The sequence below is a fragment of the Scyliorhinus torazame genome, chromosome 2 (genome assembly GCF_047496885.1).
Source record: "Scyliorhinus torazame isolate Kashiwa2021f chromosome 2, sScyTor2.1, whole genome shotgun sequence".
In the NCBI taxonomy this organism is placed as follows: domain Eukaryota; kingdom Metazoa; phylum Chordata; class Chondrichthyes; order Carcharhiniformes; family Scyliorhinidae; genus Scyliorhinus; species Scyliorhinus torazame.
The window spans coordinates 107978660-108000378 of NC_092708.1; the positions used below are offsets into that span (position 1 = coordinate 107978660).

At 43.0% G+C, this 21719-nt stretch overlaps 1 protein-coding gene across 4 annotated transcripts in view; it reads right to left on the reverse strand.

Moving 5' to 3' along the window:
- kcnj3a (potassium inwardly rectifying channel subfamily J member 3a) overlaps positions 1-20080 on the reverse strand; it is a 364839-nt gene extending 344759 nt beyond the window's left edge. Inside the window, exons 1-3 of one of the 4 annotated variants that reach the window (XM_072475287.1) lie at positions 19696-20068; positions 18635-19393; positions 16272-16488 (exon numbers count right to left, since the gene is read on the reverse strand). In XM_072475287.1, the coding sequence (XP_072331388.1) occupies positions 16272-16488; positions 18635-19303 (886 nt within the window). In that variant the 5' untranslated portion in view covers positions 19304-19393; positions 19696-20068. Of the gene's footprint in view, positions 1-12389; positions 14241-16271; positions 16489-18634 lie in introns of those variants that run through there. The other 3 variants (XM_072475295.1, XM_072475276.1, XM_072475302.1) reach the window with 3 other exon arrangements.
- Positions 20081-21719: the final 1639 nt, after the last annotated feature.

Sequence of the window (21719 nt, forward strand, 5' to 3'; positions counted from 1 at the left end):
CCTCATCCCCCCTCCCACCTACACACTCTCCCACAGCCCCCCTCCCACCTGCACACTCTCCCTCATCCCCCCGCCCACCTACACACTCTCCCTCATCCCCCCCTCCCACCTGCACACTCTCCCTCACCCCCCCCCCCCCCCACCTGCACACTCTCCCTCATCCCCCCTCCCACCTGCACACTCTCCCTCACCCCCCCCCCCCCCCACCTGCACACTCTCCCTCATCCCCCCTCCCACCTGCACACTCTCCCACACACCCCCTTTGGCTGCAGTCTTCTCGGGTAAGCCGACCCGGTCTCCAGGAGCTGCGGAACAGTCCGCTCACCTCCTCCCTGCTCAGCATCAGCCAGTAGGTGTGAACGGCGACGGCGTGAACTGAGGTCACGCCGTCGGGACTTCGGCCCATCCGGGCCTGAGAATAGCAGGGGTGCCGGCGAATCGCCATTTTGGGTGTCTCGGGCGATTCTCCGGCCTGCGCCGCGCGGAACTCGATGGGCCATTCTCACCGCTTGGGAGAATCGCGGGAGAGCGTCGGACCGGCGTCGCGGGAAAATTTGGCGGCCCAGGCGATTCTCCCAACCGGCGCGGGAGTGGAGAATCACGCCCATGGAGCCCAGAACTGAACACAATATTCCAAATGTGGTCTGACCAATGATTTGTCGAGGTGTAGCATCACTTCCTTGCTTTTACACTCTATGCCTCTATTTATAAACCCAAGGATCCTATAAGTCTTTTTAACAACTGTTTCAACTTGCCTGGCCACCTTCAGAGAATTATACATTTGAACCCTGAGGCTCCTCTGCTCCTGTACTCCCCTCAAAGTTGCAGCATTGAGCCTGTATTGTCTCCCCATGTTTCTTCTCCAATCATGCGTTACCTCACATTTCTCTGCATTGAAATTCATCTGTCCACTTGGCCAACTTTTCAATGTCCCTCTGAATTCACTGTTCTCCCTAACATAGTATCATCTGCACATTTAGAGATTTTGCCCTCAACACCCATCTCTAAATCATTTATATAAATCAGAAAAAGCAAGGGCCCCAATATTGCCCTCTGAGGAATACCATTTTCAACTTGTCTCCAACCTGAGAAGTGGCCAGCTGCACCTACTCTCTGTTTCCTATCTCTTAGCCAACTTCTAATCCATGCTGCCAAGGACCCATCAATCCCAAACAGTTCTAATTTGCGAACCAAACTGCCATGTGGCACCGTATCAAATGTTTTCTGAATGTCCAAATATACAACATCAACGGTACTACCCTCATCTGCCTGTGTTACCTCATCAAAGAACTTATCATAGAATTTACAGTGTAGAAGGAGGCCATTCGGCCCATCGAGTCTGCACCGGCTCTTGGAAAGAGCACCCTACCCAAGGTCCACACCTCCACCCTATCCCCATAACCCAGTAACCCCACCCAACACTAAGGGCAATTTTGGACACTATGGGCAATTTAGCATGACCAATCCACCTAACCCGCACATCTTTGGACTGTGGGAGGAAACCGGAGCACCCGGAGGAAACCTACGCATACACGGGGAGGATGTGCAGACTCCGCACAGACAGTGACCCAAGCCGGAATCGAACCTGGGACCCTGGAGCTGTGAAGCAATTGTGCTATCCACAATGCTACCGTGCTTAATTAAATTTGACAGACATGCAGCGGAATTCTCCGTCGACAGGATCCTCCGATCCGCCGGCAGTGCACCCATGCCCGAGGGTTTCCCGATGGCGTGAGGTGGCGACAAAGGGAAGCTCCATTGTCCAGCTGCGGGAAAGGAGAATCCCGCTGCTGGCGGGGGCACGCTGCGCTGGAAAACACGGCTGACGGACCGGAGAATCCCGCCCATGGCCTGACCTTAACAAAGCCATGTTGACTATGTAATATTAACTTATTTTTCTCCAAATGTAAATTTATCTTATCCTGTATTGTGGCCTCCATCAGTTTTCCCACTATTGATTTCAAGCTGACAAATCCGTATTTTCTGGGTTATCATTTGCCCCTTTCTTAAACAATGGCATCACATTTGCAATCCTCCAGTCTCCCGAGACTAATACTGTGTTCAGAGGCCTGGAAAATTTATCTTCAAATTGCTCCTTTACCTCTCTCAGAAATCTAGGATGCAACCCATCTGGGCCTGGCAACTTCTCTACCTGGAGTGCTGCCAGTCATTTTAGCACTTGTTCTTTATCACTATACTACTACTCAGTTGCTCAACACCCACATTTTCAACTGTGCCATTGTCACCATCTTCTATTTTGGTAAAGACAGAAACCGAGTACTCATTTATTACCTCTGCCAAGACCTCTGCTTCAGTGAGCAGCTTACCTGGCTTGTCCCTTATGAACCCCACTCTATCCTTCCTTAATCTTTACTACTAATATGTTTGAAGAACATATGCACGTTTGAAGAAATTGATGGCACAAATTAAGAAATTGGTATGACCTGATAGCCATTCCAAAGAGGTGGGTATAAGGTGGAAGAAGGTTGGGAACTGAATATTCATGAACACTTGACATTTCGGAAAGATAAGCAGACAGGAAAAAGAGGTGAGATGGCTTTGTTAATAAGAGGTGAGATCAGTACAGTGGTGTAAAATGACCTTTGCTCAGAAGATCAAGGTATCAGTTTGGGTGGAAATAAGTAGTAGGAGAAATAAGTCTATGGTGAGGGTACTCTATAGGTTACTATTTTCTTATTTGTTCATGGGTTGTGAGTGTTGCTGGCAAGGCCAGCATATACTGCCCAATCCAGTATGCAATTTGAAGGGAAACTTGCAGGTGACTCTCCCTCGCCTTCCCCCTAACAGTAGCTATACTGTGGGGCACAAGATGAATGAAGAAACAATTGGGGATTTGTAAGAAATATATAGCAATAATCATGGGCAATTAAAAAAAAAAAATTATAGTACCCAATAATTTTTTTTCCAATTAAGGGGCAATTTAGTGTGGCCAATCCACCTAACCTGCACAACATTGGGTCGTGGGGGTGAAACCCACGCAGGCACAGGGAGAATGTGCAAACTCCACACGACAGTGACCCAGGGCCGGGATTCAAACCCAGGTCCTCAGCACCGCAGGCAGCAATGCTAACCACTGTGCCACAGTGCTGCCCTCATCATGGGCATTTTTAATCTCCATATAGATTAGACAAATAAAAGTGGCATAGGTCATAATATGATACAATTTCACATTCATTTTGAGTGTGAGAAAATTGGGTCTGAAACTCGCATCTTAAACCTAAATAATGGCAGTTACAAAAGTAGGAAGAGAGAATTGGCGAAAGTAGACTGGAAAAACAGATTAAAATTTAATACAGTACAAAGAACAAACAAAGAACAAAGAAATGTACAGCACAGGAACAGGCCCTTCGGCCCTCCAAGCCCGTGCCGACCATACTGCCCGACTAAACTACAATCTTCTACACTTCCTGGGTCCGTATCCTTCTATTCCCATCCTATTCATATATTTGTCAAGATGCCCCTTAAATGTCCCTATCGTCCCTGCCTCCACTACCTCCTCCGGTAGTGAGTTCCAGGCACCCACTACCCTCTGCGTAAAAATAGATAAATAGTAGCAAACATTTGTGGAAATATTTTATAATTCTCAACTAAGTGTATTTCATTGAGAAATAAAGACTCTACAAGAAGGACAAACCATCCATGGCTAATGAAAGAAGTTAAAAATGGCATCAAAGTGAAAGGAAATACTCTAAGTGTTGCGATGATAAGGTTCGCAAGTCCTCAGCATCCTAGGATATGATAAAAAGTGACTACAGAGATGGTGAGTGTAGTGGTTGTAATCGTTCTAACATCTCTCGGCTTTGGAAAGATTCCAGAGGATTGGAAATATGCGTTAGTTGAGAATTATAAAATATTTCCACAAACGTTTGCTACTATTTATCGACTGTCTTAAATTTTAATCTCTATTTCCAGTCTACTTCAGCCAATTCTCTCTTCCTACTTTTGTAACTGCCTTTATTTAAGTTTAAGATGCTTTTTTCAGACCCAATAAAATAGATGACCAAAAAATAATAAAAGATTCAAAAATAATTTGTGAAAGTAAACTTACAAGAAAATAGAACCTTCTACAAGTATATAAAAGGCAAATGTGTCGCGAAAGTAAATGTTAGTCCCTTACAGGGTGAGATTGGGGGAATTAATATTTGCAAACAAAGAAATAGCAGACTTTGAACAAATATTTTGTATCTTTTTTCACAGTAGAAGACACTAAAGCATCCCAATAATCACAGAAAAACAGGGTACAAAGTGGAAGAACTTAAAATAGTCAATTTCACAAAAGAAAACATTTTAGGCAAACTTATAGGAGTAAAGGCTCACAAGTCCTCAGCATCCTAGGATATATAAAATGTGACTACAGAGATGGTGAGTGCATTGGTTGTAATCGTTCTAACATCTCTCAGCTTTGGAAAGGTTCCAGAGGATTGGAAACTCTAACCGTAACACCTCTACACAAGAACGGATAAAGTCATGAAAGCAGGAAACAATAGACCAGTTAGCCAAACACCTGTCTTTTGGGAAAATATTGGAATCCACTGTTAAGAAAGTAGTAGCAGGATAGTTAGAAAGTCATAATACAATCCAACGGAGTCAACATATTTTTATGAAAAGGAAATTGTGCTTGATCAGAGGTCTTTAAAGATGTAACCAACAGAGTGGACAAAGGAGAACGAGTAGATATAGCATGATTGAATTTCAAAAATGCATTTATTAAAGTGCCACATAAAAGGTTACTCCACAAAATAAGAGCTTCTGGTGTTGATGTAATAGCATGGATAGAGGATTGACCATTTGACAAAAAACAGGGTAGGAATAAATGAATCACTTTCAGGTTGCCACAGAGATCAGGACTGAGGGGTTAAAGATTTCCCATCTATATTGACAGATTGGATAAAGTGACCAAGTGTGGACTTCCGGTGACGGCAGGTGGGAGGCTGCCGCACAATGGAGGGCTCCCGTTCGGGAACGGCATTTTCGGGGCTTTAAGCCCGGTCCCAGGGTCCACGGAGGCGGCAGAAGCAGGAAGAAGGCACGGAGGAGGCACAGTGAAGACACAGGAGGAAAAAAAAACAAAGAAAAATGTCGAGGGTGAGCAAGAAAACGGCCGGAAAAATAACAGCTGAAGGTCCGTCGGGGAGTGGAAAGGTCACCGCGGGGTCACCAAGGAAAATGGAGGCTGGAGCACCAGGGAAGGCCGCACTGCTTACGGCCGAAGAAATAACTAAGGTGATGGCTGCGGAATTTGAAAAGCAGTTGGCGCAGATTGCGAAATGCATGGAGACGGTGAGGAAGGAGATGAGGGAGGTTTTAAGTGTGCTGGTGGAGGAGGCGGTTTCCCCGGTGAGGATGGAGGTGGCGAGCGCAGTGGCGGAGGTGCAAGAGCAAGGGGAGGCGCTGAAGGAAGTGGAGGAGAGGTTATTGCAGCACGGTGATCAACTTGCCTCGATGGGGAAAGAGATGCGGAAGGTGATGGACACTAACAAGGATCTGCGAGGAAAAATGGAAGACCTGGAAAACAGATCCAGGCGACAGAATTTGAGGATTGTGGGGCTGCCCGAAGGAGTTGAAGGACCGAAGCCACTGAGTATTTTGCCGCGATGCTGGCAAAACTATTGGGGGTGGGGGATGATCCCTCCCGATATGAACTGGATCGGGCTCATCGGTCGTGGAGGCCTGTACCAAAGGCGAGTGAGCCGCCAAGGGCAGTGACTCTGTGCTTCCGTAGGTACAGTGTGAAGGAGAAGGTCCTGAGCTGGGCCAAGCAGAAGCAGGTGGTGCAGTGGGCTGGAGCAGGTATACGTGTATCCCAGGACTTTACGGTGGAGCTGGCAAGGAGGCGGGCTGCCTTCAACCGGGTGAAGAGGGCACTGTGCATTAGCAAGGTGCAGTGCGGCATTGTATATCCAGCGAAGCTGAGAGTGACTTACAAGCTCAGGGACTTTTATTTTGGAATGGCGGAAGCAGCGGAGAAGTTTGCGAAAGCAGAAGGACTGTGGCAGAACTGACAAATTGAGGAATGGCCATGTGCTGATGTAACCTCATGACTGTATTTTCTTCTTTTTTGTATCACTGCGTGCGGGTGTAGAGACTAAAGGAGCCAATGTGGTATATATTTGGACAAGGGAAGGGACGGGACTTTCACTCGAAATGAGGGTTCTTTGGGGTGTAGGTGGATATGCGGAGTTTGTGTGCTAAAAGGGGATCTTTGGGCTTTCCTAGGGCTGGGCAAGTGGGAAAGGGACCCGGGCGGGGGCCTCCACGCTGGCCGGTTTAAGCCGGCCAGTGAACGGGAGTGAGGTGGGGGGAGGGGCTGCGGCCATCGGAGCCTGGCAGAACAGGGTCCGAGTGGTCTAGCCGGGGTGGAAAGTTGGGGGGAAGGAACCGAGGTTGGGAGGGGGAGTTTTACAAGAGGCAGTGGACGGGAGGGTGGGTAGATGGGATCGTTGTTATTATGGGGACTGACATATCTTACTGATTATTGTTGATGGATGTAAATGTGGGAGAAAATGTGAAAAAGGAGAATAAAATTTTTTTTAAAAACTTTTTTAAGTGACCAAGTGTATCGCTAATGCTTATGCCAATACAAAGACAGTTCGGAAGGCATGTTGTGAGGACACAAAAGGCTGGATTTATCCACACCCTCTCCCACCTTTGGCAGGACTGGAAGATCTTGCTCGCGGGAAAGGCTGGAGAATCCTGCCCAAAGAGTCTGAAGACTCGCACATCCAGACATAGGAACAGCTTCTTCCCCACAGCTACAAGACTCCTCAATGACTCCCGCTCAGACTGATCTGTTCCCTGTAAGAAAACTATTCACGATGCCCTATGCTGCTTTTGCTCATGTATTTGCTTTGTTTGCCCCCTTGCTCCGCACAGTAACCAATCACTGTTTGTCGATGTACAATTTGCCAATGTTCTCTGTTGATTATTCTTTTGTCTACTATGTATGCACTGTGTACGTTCCCTCGGCCACAGAAACATACGTTTCACTGTACTTCGGTACATGTGACAATAAATCAAATCAAAGCAAAATTGATAGGTTAAGTGAATGAGGAAAAAATTTGACATATGCAGTACCAGGCAGTTCATGGAGAAAGTTCACTAGGTTGATTCCTGGAATGAAGGATTGTCTTATGAAGAACAAGTTGGGCCTACACTCATTGGAGTTTAGAAGAATGAAAGGTGATCTTATTGAAACCTAAGATTATAAGGTAAGCGCAGAGGGGAAGGAGATGCTATTTTTCTTTTTTTTTTCTTTACTGCCAATAGCTAATGAGTGTTCATCTTTTGAGTCCAAGTAAGGAAACATTGCACGACTGGGTAGACACTGAGAGGTTGTTTTTGTCAGGCAGAGGAATCTAGAATGCGGAGGCAGAGCCTCAGGAGAAGAGGTCAATCATTTAGGACTAAAATAAGAAGAAATCATGTGGAGTTTGTACATTCTCCCCTTGTCTGGGTGGGTCTCACCCCCACAACTCAAAGATGTGCAGGGTAAGTGAATTGGTCACGCTAAGTTGCCCCTTAATGGGAAAAAATTGAACTGGGTACTCTAAATTTATTAAAAAGCCCAACAAAAAAAATGAAATAAGGAGAAATATCTTCCCTGAGTGGGTTGTAAATCTTTGGAATAGTCTATCTCAGAGAGCTGTGGATGTTTCTTCATTGAGTATTTTGTAATTAACATCAATAGATTTTTGATTTCCCAGGGAGTTAAGTGGGCAAGAGTTTGAAGCTGAGGTAGAAGATTACATTAAATGGCAGAGCAGGTTTTAGGGGCTAAATGGTCTACTCCTACTTCTTATTTTTTATGAGGGGCTTTATAGCATAAAAGCTGAAAGTATGTTTCTCTGTGTGGAAAGTCTAGATACAAGGGGTATAATTTCAGAGTAAGGGGTCGCCCATTCAATACACAGATGAGGGGCCGGATTCTCCGTTTCTGCAACTAAATGTTGACGCCAGCGGAGAATCCGTGGACTTCTATGACAGGAAAATCAGCACCACATCTGCATCGATTCGCTACCGGTGAGGGGCTAGCACCGGCGCCGCGTGGAACACCATCGAATCCCATGAAAAACAGTGCAGGATACGCCGGGTCCTTGATGGACATTCGCAGGGCTGACAAATTGCAGCCGCGCATAAATACACCCCACACACTGATCGAAGCTGAAAGATGGGACAGGTTGTGCTGGAGCGTCCATACAACTGATCAGTTGGCAGAGGCCAAAGGACACCCAGGGAGTGCCCCAGGGGGGGGGTCACCTATATGACATAGGGCACCATTTTAAAACCGGCCTGTCAGCGGCATGTGCAGCTGCATGGCTGCCTTGCCGGCTGCGGTAATGGTGTTGCGTACCGTCCACCCCAACCCCACAGCCCACCTGGCCACCCCCCTGACTCCCCTGGCAGAAGCCCCCCCAGCCAGCAGCATGACTGTCAGCAAAGCATGACAGTGCTGGACACTATCTGTACGCCGTCTCTCTCTCAGCAGCCACCACGCCAGGTTCATGATGTTTCAGAGCGCACGTGGACCGCGCCGTCGGGAACTCAGCCCATCGGTAGCAGAGAATCGCGGGTGGACCCACTAATAATATGCAAATGGTGTTTAAACTACATATGGGGTGCGTCGCATTGGTGCCGTTTTTGAGGAGACTGGGCATCGCGATTCGTCGGGAGCTATTCTCTGCCCAATCGCAAGCCCTGATTTTGGCATCGGCTAACGGAGAATCCCGCCCGAGGAATTTATTTTCCTGGCCTGTCAGTGAATCATTGGAATTCTCTATCCCAGAGATCTATGTCATTGAATATCTTCAAGTCGAAGATCAATAAATTAAATTATAGGATACTCAAAGATTATGGGGGACAGGCAAGAAAGTGGAATTGAGGCCAAGTTCAGATCAACCATGATTTTATTGGATGGCAGAGAGGCTCAATGGGCTACAAAGCCTTCTTTTGATTCTATTTCTTATGTTCTTGTGTACTTCCATATGTACTTTATGCAGATGAAAATAAGGCATGTAGAGTTCTGGATTAGTTTTACCATCAATACTGTAATGTTGGGAAAGTGTGGAGAAAACAAACACTGTGTGCATGAGGCTGTCAAGCTACCAGGATGGTGAACGGAATTTTGGAATTGAGTATCCCAACACCAATATCTCAGTGGCATAACTATGATTTCAAACTGAATGAACAGCCCTGGGAACAGATGGATTCAATGTTTAAAATTTCTGGCAGGAGACAAACGTGGTTATCTTCACTATTGCCGGTATTGAGCTTAGGTTCTGGCTCATCCAGCAATTGACTTCCAACAGTTATTTGAACAGTACAGTAACATTTTTGGACTCAAATCTATATGTGGGAAGGTAGGACCGTCAGCATGTAAACGAGTTATATTTGTGAGCATTGCCCCCAACGGAAACATATATGTAAGGAGTAAAGAGAGGACGACCCTTGTGTTGGAATTAAAATTAAAACGCAACCATTCGATTAGGTACAAATGAAACGAGGAGAAGGCAGTGTCACAGAGGAAAGCTATGAAAAAAGACAGTGAATGGTCAATTATATTAAAGAGCAAAGAGAGGTTAATGTCAAGGAAAGGTAATTTAGTTAATCAAACAACAAACGTAAGAGGGGCAGTCTGGGGTTAAGAACATGGTAAAAGAAAATTAGGAAATCCAGAAAGAGAAAAGCGCACTTACACATCATGTCTTCTTCATCATTACTCATCCTGATTTAGAAGTGCTATAAACATGTTGCGGAATTGAATGGAACCAAGAACAAACATGTTGGAAAGTCTATTTTTTCAACACAACTTTGGATAGCAGCAAAAATTCAAACACAACCGTGATGGCTTGTTTAATTCACGTTGGGTGTTATGTAGGTAACGCACAAAAGACAGATGTAATGCAGCAATTAACCTTGAGAGTATAGCTAGTTATTTATGACCATAGTAACTTATCAAACCAGAGTAAAATTGAATTTGTCTGTCTCCCACAAGTTGATATTCGTTAGTCATAGTAGAATTTATGACCTTAAAAGGAAGGTTGTCGACTGTATTTCAATACAAGAGCCCTGAAGAAGTCATACAGACTCAAAACATTCACTCAGTTTCTCTCTCCACAGATGCTGCCAGATCTGCTGAGCTTTTTCCAGTATTTTCTGTTTTTATTTCAGATTTTCAGCATCCGCAATATTTTCCTTTTATTTTAGAGGTTATTGGTAAGTTTTTTTAAGTACTGGTAATGATAGCAGTTTTGAAGGAGAGAAATCAGTACATTAGGAAAGGGACAGATTGATGACGTGAACAAACTTTGAACTTCAGTGGTGAGGACCTGAGTTGGAAAGGAATTGATACAGAAGTCAGTGGATCTCATATAAAAATGAGTGCTGAAGAGCAGATGGGGAGAAGCAACTGAGTTGTGAGTTGGAATGCTAAACAAATCAGGACCCAAGGCAGACAGAGCTAACTGAAGACAAGCCTGTGAGCCCCATGCATCAAGTGTCCAAAGTAAGATGGAGGAAGGAGGGTATTATGAGTGAAGTCAATTTGTAGTGAGTAGGTAAGACTGAGATTTTCTTTATCCACCAGAATGATCCTGGAGTTAAATATGTCTTTAGCTATTGAGAGAGTCTATACATCCACCAGAACGACCCTGGAGTTAGGCTTGTCTTTCGTTTTAGAGAGAGTCTATACATCCACCAGAACGATCCTGGAGTTAGATATGTCTTTAGCGTTAGAGAGAGTCTCAACATTTAAAATTTAAAGGCACAAAATATTAACCAAAATCTGAAGGATTTCATTCAAACTCTGTTTGAATGAAAAATATAAAGCACAATGAATATACAATTTAAAGACTTATAAACGTTCACCATTCAATCATAGAGTTGCTGCTAAGAAGTCAATAGCTGGAACATAAAGTAATGAAAGGTTTCCAGGCTCTCTATTATGTATTTATTCTGTGCTGTGCAACAATTTTATCAGAATCTTTCTTTATTAAATAAGAATTTCACAGCTTTTTTGTTCAATGGTGCAATTAATTTTAAAGATTTATCTTTACTATCATTCACAGTCAATGTCTGTATTTGACTTTAAACTTGAACCAAACAGCACATAAGAGGAATAGATAATCCTTCAATTTGGTTACTGATTATGATTATAAAATAATAAGTAAAATGCAATGTTGAAAATCACCAAACTGTACATGAATTATTTCAATTTTATATAATCCCAATAAGAAATTGAATAGTGACTAAATATTTCAGAAATATTTGCATACTTAGACTTAAGAGCAAGCTTACAGTATTTTTTCATTTCAGGAATCCTGCATTTTAGAAATTCAGTACAGCAATATTGACACATCGCTGGACTAATTAGCTGTCGCAGGTTCTAAGATGTACAGCTCAACTAATAAATTAGTGCAACAGTATTATATTGTGTATTTAAATTTCCAATTGTATTAAGGAACATCATTCACACATTTGATATGTATTACAACCTGCCTCATTTTATAATCTTCAATCTCCCTCTGACACAATATCATGCTATTCTTTAGTTCGAGAAGGCAGCTGGTGCACTGTTGTCCCATGCCGCCGAGGACCCGGATTCTTTCCAGGCCCCGGGTCACTGTTCGAGTAGAGTTTGCGCATACTCCGCCTGTCTGCGTGGGTCTCAAAAAGATGTGCAGGGTAGGTCAATTGGCCAGACTAAATTGCCCCTTAATTGGGAAAAATAAGAATTGGGTACTCTAAATTTATTTTGAAAAAAAGAGAAGACGGCTGATACATTCCCAGGCCTCTAGCTACGTTCAAACCAATTGCCGTGGGACGAGAGTGTGTAAAATGTCAATTCATCCTGAAGCGTTCTTCAGTGATCAAGGAAGTTATTCATCTCCGCTCAGAATTTTCCAGATGGCACAGGGGAACATGGGTTTTGAACTGAAGGGCAATATAATACCACTCTATAATGTAGAGTATATTCTTTCTTTGCAGTTTCCTCAAACAAACCAAGCATCCTACAAAACATAGTTGATGGAGGGGTGGGGGAGACAATTAAGTTCTCCATTGCTGACCAATCAAAGAAACAAAACTGTTTTACTTAGTTGGAACATTACTGTATACATGGTACCAGTGCGAAGTGATGACAGATTAATTAAACAGAAATCAGATCAGGTGAATAATTATCACACCAACCCAAATCAATATTATAAAATACCACTGAGAAATCTTACTGGAATATAATTGTTGGAAATTGAGTATTTTGAAAGGCTGTGAGGTGCATCAAATTATTTTGAAAAATCAACATGTGGTTTCCATAAATAGTAAATGTTTATAAAAAGGCTTGAAGCAAATATAATGCTGCCATTTATTTGATGAGATAACCATTGTAATTTTCTAATGCCCTGGTACTTATATAAACAGCAGCACCAGAACATACTGTGCAACCTTAAAAACTGAATATGGCTTGGTGATGTAGTGAAACCATGTACAGAATCAAGGATACGCAGTGCTACAGCAATGAGATATCTAAGCTTACTACCAACAGTTCCCCCCAAAAGTTATTAATCTACATAACGCTACAGCAGGGAAAGTACTGAACAGAAAGCAATCTTCACAAAACAATGCATAAGGGCATAAAAAACACACTAGGCATTAGAATCATAGAATCCAGACAGTGCAAAAGGGGGCCATTCAGCCCATTGAGTCTGCATCGACCCTCTGAAAGAGCACCATACATTGCCCTGTCTCTGTAGCATCACCGAACCTAAGGGGCAATTTACCATGGCCAATCCATCTAATGTGCACATCTTTGGACTTACAGGGAAAAAATGAGAATAAAAAGAAGTCATTGTCTTAGATGCCTCTTCCTCGTACTAGTCTAGCCCTAGGTGCAGATCAACGTAGACAATATATTTCTGTGGTATAGAGAGACATTTAGATAAAAGAAAACTTATGGAATTTGAGAAGTATGAAATTAATTGGATTTATGGCAGTGGCATCGCATGTACATCCAAAGAAAGGTATGCCCTACACATCTCTTTAAATTCAAGCAGATTCACAGGATCCACATATATAGAACTGAGGCTCTTCTCTGACATTTGTACATAGAACAGTACATAATGCCTATCAATGTTCTCTCTTGTTTACCTAGATTGTGTCCAGGCTACTTGTTCCATTTTGTGGTTCTTTTAATATTGCCATATGACCATGTTTGAGCATATCAAAAAGGGAACCCTGCTTGTGTGCAACCTGCTTGTGCGCTACAAGATGCATTCCAAATTGTTGTACACTAGAGATGAAAATGAAAAAAAATGAAAACCGCTTATTGTCACAAGTAGGCTTCAAATGAAGTTACTGTGAAAAGCCCCTAGTCGCCACATTCCGGCGCCTGTTCGGGGAGGCTGGTACGGGAATTGAACCGTGCTGCTGGCCTGCCTTGGTCTGCTTTCAATACCAGCGATTTAGCTCTGTGCTAAACCAGCCCCATTGGTGTCCATGTATAAATTGAGTTGAGAAAACACTCAGGCATTCCTGCAATCTGATAATTAAGAATGGCTTGGAGATCTATTTTAACATAAGACAGCGTTTGTCATGTAATATACATGCCTTTAATTTATCTTGTGCAATAGTTGAAGTTGTACATGATTGTTCTTTGTCCAATTATCATTCTTGGTTTACTCCACAGTTATCCTGAAGTAAATCCTGTTCCCTATTATCTGGAAGCTGTATTTTTTCAAAATCTTTCCTTGCAGAGATTCCAAGACCCAGGACAATCACTTGTCCGGTGGCAGTAACTTGCATACTGGATGGTAATAGACTTTTTCACATTGAAAATCATAATATTTTGAATTCATCTGGTGTGTTGGAATACCAAGATATGCATCAAACAGCCAACAAAAAACAAAGCATTTATCTTCAAAATGGCGAATCAATTGTTCTGCAGTTTCTTGATACATCTCACTCACACTCCCCAAAAGAACCTTTGAGATTAAATCCACGCCACCCCCATAAATTCAATGGTAACCACTGGTAAGCCCGTCAGTTCACTTTTTGTGGCATAATTCATACTCAAACTAAATTAAGTGTCATACAACATGAATGCATAAGCTTCCAAAAATAAAAACCAAGGAAAATAAATGCAGTATTACATAAACATGGTATTGGCTGATGTGGATGGCCGATGTATATCTTTGGAATTGGATGACTGGAACACATAATTGGTTGCTTAGCTGTAACATCAAATGCATAAATTAGCACTTCACATGAACAACTGACTACCAAATATCTATCAAAAAATAACGTCAGCGCTATTCCGGATAGAAAGATGCTGTCAACCACCTAGGCATTAAAAAGATACATCAGGGCACATAATCTAATTCCTTATACAGCTCCTGAGGTAAATTAATGCTCATGTCACTATAGATATTAGTTTCCAAGACACTTATTATATTAGCATGGAATGAACTACTTACAGCAGCTATTATCACTATAATTCCAAGGTGACCAATCATAAATGATCAAACCATATCAGGAGCATTGCTACTGCACTGAAGCGTTTTCACCTGCATCTATCAATAGAACAAACAGCTCTAAACTTTATGTTTCATACTCAGAAAGCTAGTATCATCTAAAGTTCATGGTGGAGATGTGCATTTTTTGCAGACATTTTGTTTAAAAACCTATATATAAATTTTAAGATATCAGCAACGTACAATATTAGCAATATAGGAATCAAAGTAATGATAGACATTGCATGATCATTGATGTCATTGTGCACTCTCTTTAGTAACTGATGGTGTATCTTATAAGGTACAGAATCAGATAGCCATGCTCCTTTAAAGGTGCCATGCCATTATCGTACAGTTAGGCAAATATGTTTTTTCCTGCTGATATTCTTACATTAAACGATTTCAAAACTTATATGTAATATCATTGCAACACAATGGTTTTCATTTCTTCCAATAAAAATAATTGACTTTCAGAAGAGCAGGAATCGGTTATTGGGATTCAAATGTTGAATACAATTTGCCACCATCCTACTCTAACACTATTCTAATGGAAGAATTATCCCACTGAAAACTAAATGGATTAATATTTTGATGACAATAATTAAAAGATGCTTTTTTCAGAAAAGATTATGTGAAGAAGTCATACTTTATTAACTCTCGACATAACTTGACAGTAAATATCTCTTTAGGTTTTATAATTGATTTGTCACATAAATCCCATGCATTATTGTGCATCAGTTTCTTTGTGCATGACCATAACTAGATCTTTTCGAAAGTCCCTTTCACTGATATTGTGCAGCACTCCTGGATGTATTTTTCTAAGATTAATTCTGCTAATACAATTCCATTTTTAAAAGGTAACAATTAAGGTTCCGTAAAGTCACTTTTTTTGACCTGCTGAATAAGAAATAAAACATGTTTCCCCTGGAGGCTGCTAAAAGGTTCTTTAAGTGACATTTAATAAGCTTTAAAACACATTGCCAGTTCAATTCCCCAAGTGTATTTGTTCTCTTCTCCGAATGAAACAATATCCCACATATTGTCCATTTTGTTGCATTTCTGTAGCTTCCCGGCAAATGGCAGGAAATACTTTTAAGAAATAGATAATGGAAGTTATGTTCAAAAACAATCTGCATTTACAATCCAAGATCAAACAACAATGCCCGGTGGTATAACTTAATAAGTGAGTGGAAGTGCTAAAAACAAACACCAATGATCCCCAACAACTGCATTATTTATTTAATTTTGTTCTAAAAATGCTTCAATATATTAAGAACTGCTGATTTTCCTGGAAAAGTAACTAATTGAAACCTACGCTAATGAGAATGAATGCATTTCACAGCCTTTGGCAAAAAAAAACATATTAAGAGATAATAATTGATGAAGATACTCAGGGAGAGCCATGCCATCGGTATTGTTTCAATTAAAATTGAAATTTGTTACTCCTTTTTAAGACGTTGAATTTGATGACACACTGCAATTATTTTTGATTAATCGCAATGATAAAAGGTTGGTTGACTGTGCATTTATAAAAAAGAACAGTAAGTTGGAATTTGTAGTTTTCCTTTTTGATTCATGACATATACAGCACCCATCTTCCAACTAATGTAACGCCCTGCGATTCCACAGTGATTTCTCAGTGGTTCAATTACAAAATGTTATCTCCTTCAACAGTTACTTGATCACAGTACGATTCCCAAGGGGATACGTTGGCACTTAAGCTTTGCTGAAAGTGCAGGTCGTTTTACTCACCAGTCGTTTCGACGATTCCCTCAAGGATAACGACTATCTCGAATTGCTCCGTTTGCATTGATCGCTGAGAGAGGTCGTAGAAAGGGCTCTTGCTATCAATCACATGGCAGATAGTGAGTGGGGAGACGAGGAAAAGCTGATCTGCCCCTGTGCTAAATCCCACGTCCAGTTCTAGTTGATCGAGAGGCAAGAATTCACCCTCGGGCGTCTGCCGGGACTAGACAAGCGTGGAGAGAAGACATCAACATTGGGCTAGCTACTCGTCAAGACATTCTGAAAGCCCTTTTACATCACCGCCAACCCGCTGAACAATTAATAATGAGTGAAAATGTTCTCTATTCAGGTTCGATGACCCAGATTAAGGAGTGGGCTTTGTGTATAACACGAAAGAATTATATATATTTAAATAGGGATCGGAACATTTCCTATCATAAAAGATCGCGCCTCAACACCATCGAGGAATCCCCATCGATCTACTTTGGCATCTATTCAGTCCTGAAAGTGTTAACTCGCATTTCGCTTGTGCATGAGGCACTCCCCCTGTAAATCTTGTTTAATTAATACTCCAGCATATAAATGTATTCACTGGTCGCTCGAAGGCTAATTTATGGAAGTTTTCAATTCTTTACTGAATACTTTTTCTGATCTAATGACTTGGTTTTCTTATTCGGCATTGTATTACTGGATTTGTAGTTGGGTGTTTAGAACAAAGCGCGTTAGTGGGGCAGTCTCCTATCAGGTCAGAATGGTCCGACAATGCAATCATCGATCTAATCAACTGTGTACCTTGTGCATATAGCGCCCAATCCCGTCCATTGGAAAAGTTTCCAACCACATCTTTAACAATTAACTGCTTCAAAGTTTGATGTACAATGGCTGTAGTCAAAAGCAAGATCCCAAACAGTGAGACAGATGGTCCCTCTTTTCTGCAATGCCCAGCTCTTACAGGATTTTAAATCAGTTCCTCTGCACTCTTCCCGTTCCTGAAAGTGTTTTCCTTGGGGGGGGGAGGGGGGGCATTATGCGCACGGTGTGGTGTCGCCTGTGCCATGAAGAGGTATACATTTACCCTCCCATCCCATCCGGAGAACAAGTCGTTAGCTGATCAATAAATGTCCATTTATCTACCATCGTTCATTTTCTAACCCCATTAACCTGCGCTTCTTTCCAAAGATCGCTCCTCAGTTCATATTTTTAGGCAGTAGGGCAAAGTAAGAAGATGTTGGAGCAAAATATTGTCAAAATTGTCTCCCCAGATCAAAAAAAAAGACCGCCAGTAATTGTAGCCGTAGATTTTAGAACTTGCAAGATTCAAATAGGTGGAATTAAATTTGTGCTAGGAATTAAACACTGGAGAGGTGTCCCATTTAAGTATCCCCCCCCCCCCCTTTAAACACAGCAAATCTGATTCCAAGTAATGACGACTGTGTTAACACCGCAACTTAATCTAAATGCAAAACTGTCTCCAATGTAATTGTTATTCTATCAGTTTCAGTGGCTGCGATGCTTACAGGCAGAATTATACACATTCAAGTAATGGGTCTATTTGTAATTCTTAATTGGAATCCCGATAGTTTTTCAAACAGGCTGTTTAATAATGGTGGGTAAAAAGACGAGATTTTCAATGTGGATAATTATGACTATGGTATTTGGATCCATAGGTTCTGACAGTTAGCCAAGTGGTTTCTGAAATCCGTGGACAAAACGCATGGAACATGTGTGAAAATGTAACACAAATTAAGCCAACGGGGGTTCAGGATGAATCTCAGGTTTGGGTGGATTTTAATTTGCCAGTCTTTTTGTTTGCTCCGAGCATCATGTAGTCCCAGATAATTCCACGGTACCCTCAATTGAAGGGTTTAACTGATCGTGCAGGCATGTTTTTTTGTGGGTGACGCCGATTTCCCCCCTCCCCCTTCACCTCCACCCCAGCCAGGAGGAATGAACTGGCAGGCAAGAGATTAATGGTTTGGAGAGAAAATAATTAGCCCAATAGTAATGTAGCATGAATGTAAAGCGGAAATGGGGCAAATAATGATCCAAATGAACTACAGCTAAATGACATTTTTAACTGAAGCATATCATTCCCGAGAAGACCCTCCACCCGCCCCCGCATATTACACAAAATGTGTGCTGGAGTCTCACCCACATTAAAACAGCCCCTGGCAAGATTCTGTCCTTTGGTTTCAAAAGAACCTTTAAGAAATTCACACAATTCAATAAATCAAGCGCTTGCCTAAATTGTGCATAAAATCCTTGTGGTAAACGTGTGAAAACACATAAACACGTTAGGATGCCTTGATGTCTGGAACATACGCATTGATTATTGAAACAAATGTTTTCTTGCAGTGTGTCTCACTTACTTTGAGCAATTTGCAGCGTATCTGTGCCGACACCATATGGCTGTTGCGGAGATTTCCTACTCTGAACATTAGAGTCAGTTTGCCATCTCTCATGGAAATCACCGCATGTTCGCTGAACATCAGCGTTTCTGCTCGCTTCTTGGGTTGAGACATTTTTATAAACATGCAACCGATCAAGAATGCGTCCACAATGGAGCCCAGGATGGACTGAAGGAGGAACAGAATGATCCCCTCTGGGCATTTGTCAGTGATGTACCTGTATCCGTACCCGATGGTGGCCTCCGTCTCGATAAAGAACAAGAAGGCAGAAGGAAAGTTGTAGACGTTGGCAACACAAGGGGTGTACTTCTCATCGTGAGCCTTGTTGAGGTCGCCGCGGATGTAAGCGATTAGCCACCACATCGACGCCATAAAAAGCCAAGCCACCGTGTAGGTGAGAATAAAAATGAACAAATTCCAGCGCCATTTCAAATCAACCAATGTGGTAAATAAATCCGAGAGATAACGGCTGGTTTCGCCGCTCAGGTTCCCATGCTGCACATTGCAACGCCCGTTCTTGTCCACAAACCTCTGCCTCTTTTTCTTGGGTGGCTGAGTAAATCCAGAGCCACTGGAGAAGGTGGTCACTACTTGGTAATCGTCACCAAATTTTCTTCGAAGTGCGGACATAATATGGGTAACTGGCCAGATTAATACTCTGACAGCCTTAACTTGCTTTCCTCTCCACCTGGCGTGGTTCAGCTCCCAGCCGACCACTACCTGCCCAACAAAAATGAAATAAAAAAAGGGAATTAGCTTGGTGAGCCAAACAAAGAAACTCCGATTCGTTGCCCCTTTGAAAATGCGCACAAGAGCATCGCGACTAGTTCTCGATCTGCAGCAAGCCCCGTTTCACAAGCGATCGTCCTCCAACCTCCCTCCTCTCCGCAGGTTGCCCAGTGGGACCGGAGCGTCCCTGCTCCTCCTGTGAAGAGGTCTCTATTTTAATAAGTACACCACCTCCGATCTCCCCCAAAAGTTTACCCAGATTCTAACATTTCGACCCTGTCTTGTCGTCTTACTTTTCTTTTTGTTTGAGCCTAGATTCCGCGTGCCTGATGCTTGAAGCAAGTTAAATGAAGCATTCGCAGTCTCTGATGTTGTTGCAGCCTCCACTTCTCCCTCTCACTCACTCCTCCAGCTAGCTCGTCTTCTTCCCGATGAATGTTGAATGTAGTGATTTTCGCCTGCGATCCCCACAGCAGGTGAAGCCCTCCTCCTCCTCCACCACCTCTTCCCGCCCCGGTGCGGGTATTGCCGTCTTTCAGGTGGCAGCTTGCGGCTGTGAGAGAGGCGCTGCGGCTCCGACCGCTTCCTCGTGCTGCAGGTGAGAGCGCGCGCTCTGGGTCTCCCCGGGGCTGGCTGGCGCGCGCCCGCTCCCTCCCCGCGCGCGCCCCACCCCCGGCGCAGAGCCCACTCGGCGCGCTCCCGGCGCACATCCCCACGCGCAGCGCACATTCCACTCGGGGCGCGCGCTCCGGCGCCTGCTCACTGCGCGCGCATGTGGGCGGGCGGGCGAGTGAATGGTACACGTGGGCGAATTCAGAGTTTCTTTTAACCTGGCAACCCTGACGTTTATTTAAAGCCGGCAGAAAAAGATGTATATGTATGTATGTATGAAGGCGTGCTTCTACTTCAGCCAAAACATTATGTTGGGGAGGGATCTGTGTTCAGACAGTTTCTTAAGTACTGGAAGGTAAGTCAAACGGAGAATGTGCACCGGCCATTTGAACACGGGAGCATCACCCAATTTTGATGAGAAAAGAGACCATTACAATTGGAGTAAAACAATCAGCTCTTTCCCATCGCCCATTCTGCTAATCAGGTTTTCAGAAAATAGTTTCAGTTGCAATTTTTACACGAAATGTTTTTCAGAGGTTTTCCAAACTTTTATTTCAATTTTTGTGAGCTGCCATCATCTCCAGGTGACCACTTGAAAGCCACCTTAGCAGGGATGAATATTGCATTTATGGGTGCAAGGGATTATTTCATTTTCAAATATTCTTTTTTTCATACCTGCTGTAAAAAGGGGATTTTTAAAAAAACTTGGCTTGCAGTGTAAAGCAGTGATGGACAACCTCGGCTAGTAAGTGGACTGCATGGGTGGCCCTCCTTCACCTCTGGGCCGCAAGATTGAAATCAGGCTTGTTCACTAACCATGACTCCATGAATAAGATAAAATACATTTCATACACACAGAATATTTCATAACGAGTTATACTTAATCACATATTACTAGAACATTCAACATCAAATGATAAAAATAAAATAAATATTTAGACTTTGGATGCAGAGGGAGCGCACAGGTCTCCCATTCAATGCTGTGTACAATCAGCATGCACCTCACTTCACTTTGCTCTATGTGCATACCACATGGTCATATCAGTAGGAAAAAGAACTATGCGGCCAGAAATCAGCAGAATGTGGTAACTCTGTTCACAGGTAACGGTCAGCAAAACGTCTTGTGGGCCGCATTCAGAACTCAGATGGGTTACAAAGAACAATACAGCACAAGACCAGGCCCTTTGGCCCTCCAAGCCTGCGCTGATCATGTATCCTATCTAGGCAACCGCCTGTATCCTATACCTTGCCTGTTCATGTGCTTATCCAAATAAGTCTTAAAGGTCACTAATGTATCTGTCTCAACCACCTCACTTGGCAGTGCATTCCAGGCCACCACCACCCTCTGAGTAAAAAACTTCCCCCGCATATCTCCACTGAACCTTTCCCCCCTCACCTTGAACCTGTGCCCCCTTGTAATTGTCATTTCCGCCATGGGAAAAAGTCTCCAACTGTTCACCCTATCTATAACCCTAATAATTTTATAAACTTCTATCAGGTCGCTCCTCAGCCTCCGTCTCTCTCGGGAGAACAGTCCCAGTTTATTCAATCTCTTCTCATAGCTAATACCCTCCATACCAGGCAACATCCTGGTAAACCTTTTCTGTACTCTCTCCAAAGCCTCCACATCCTTCTGGTAGTGCAGTGACCAGAATTGGACATAGTATTCCAAATGTGGCCTAACCAACGTTCTACATAATTGTAA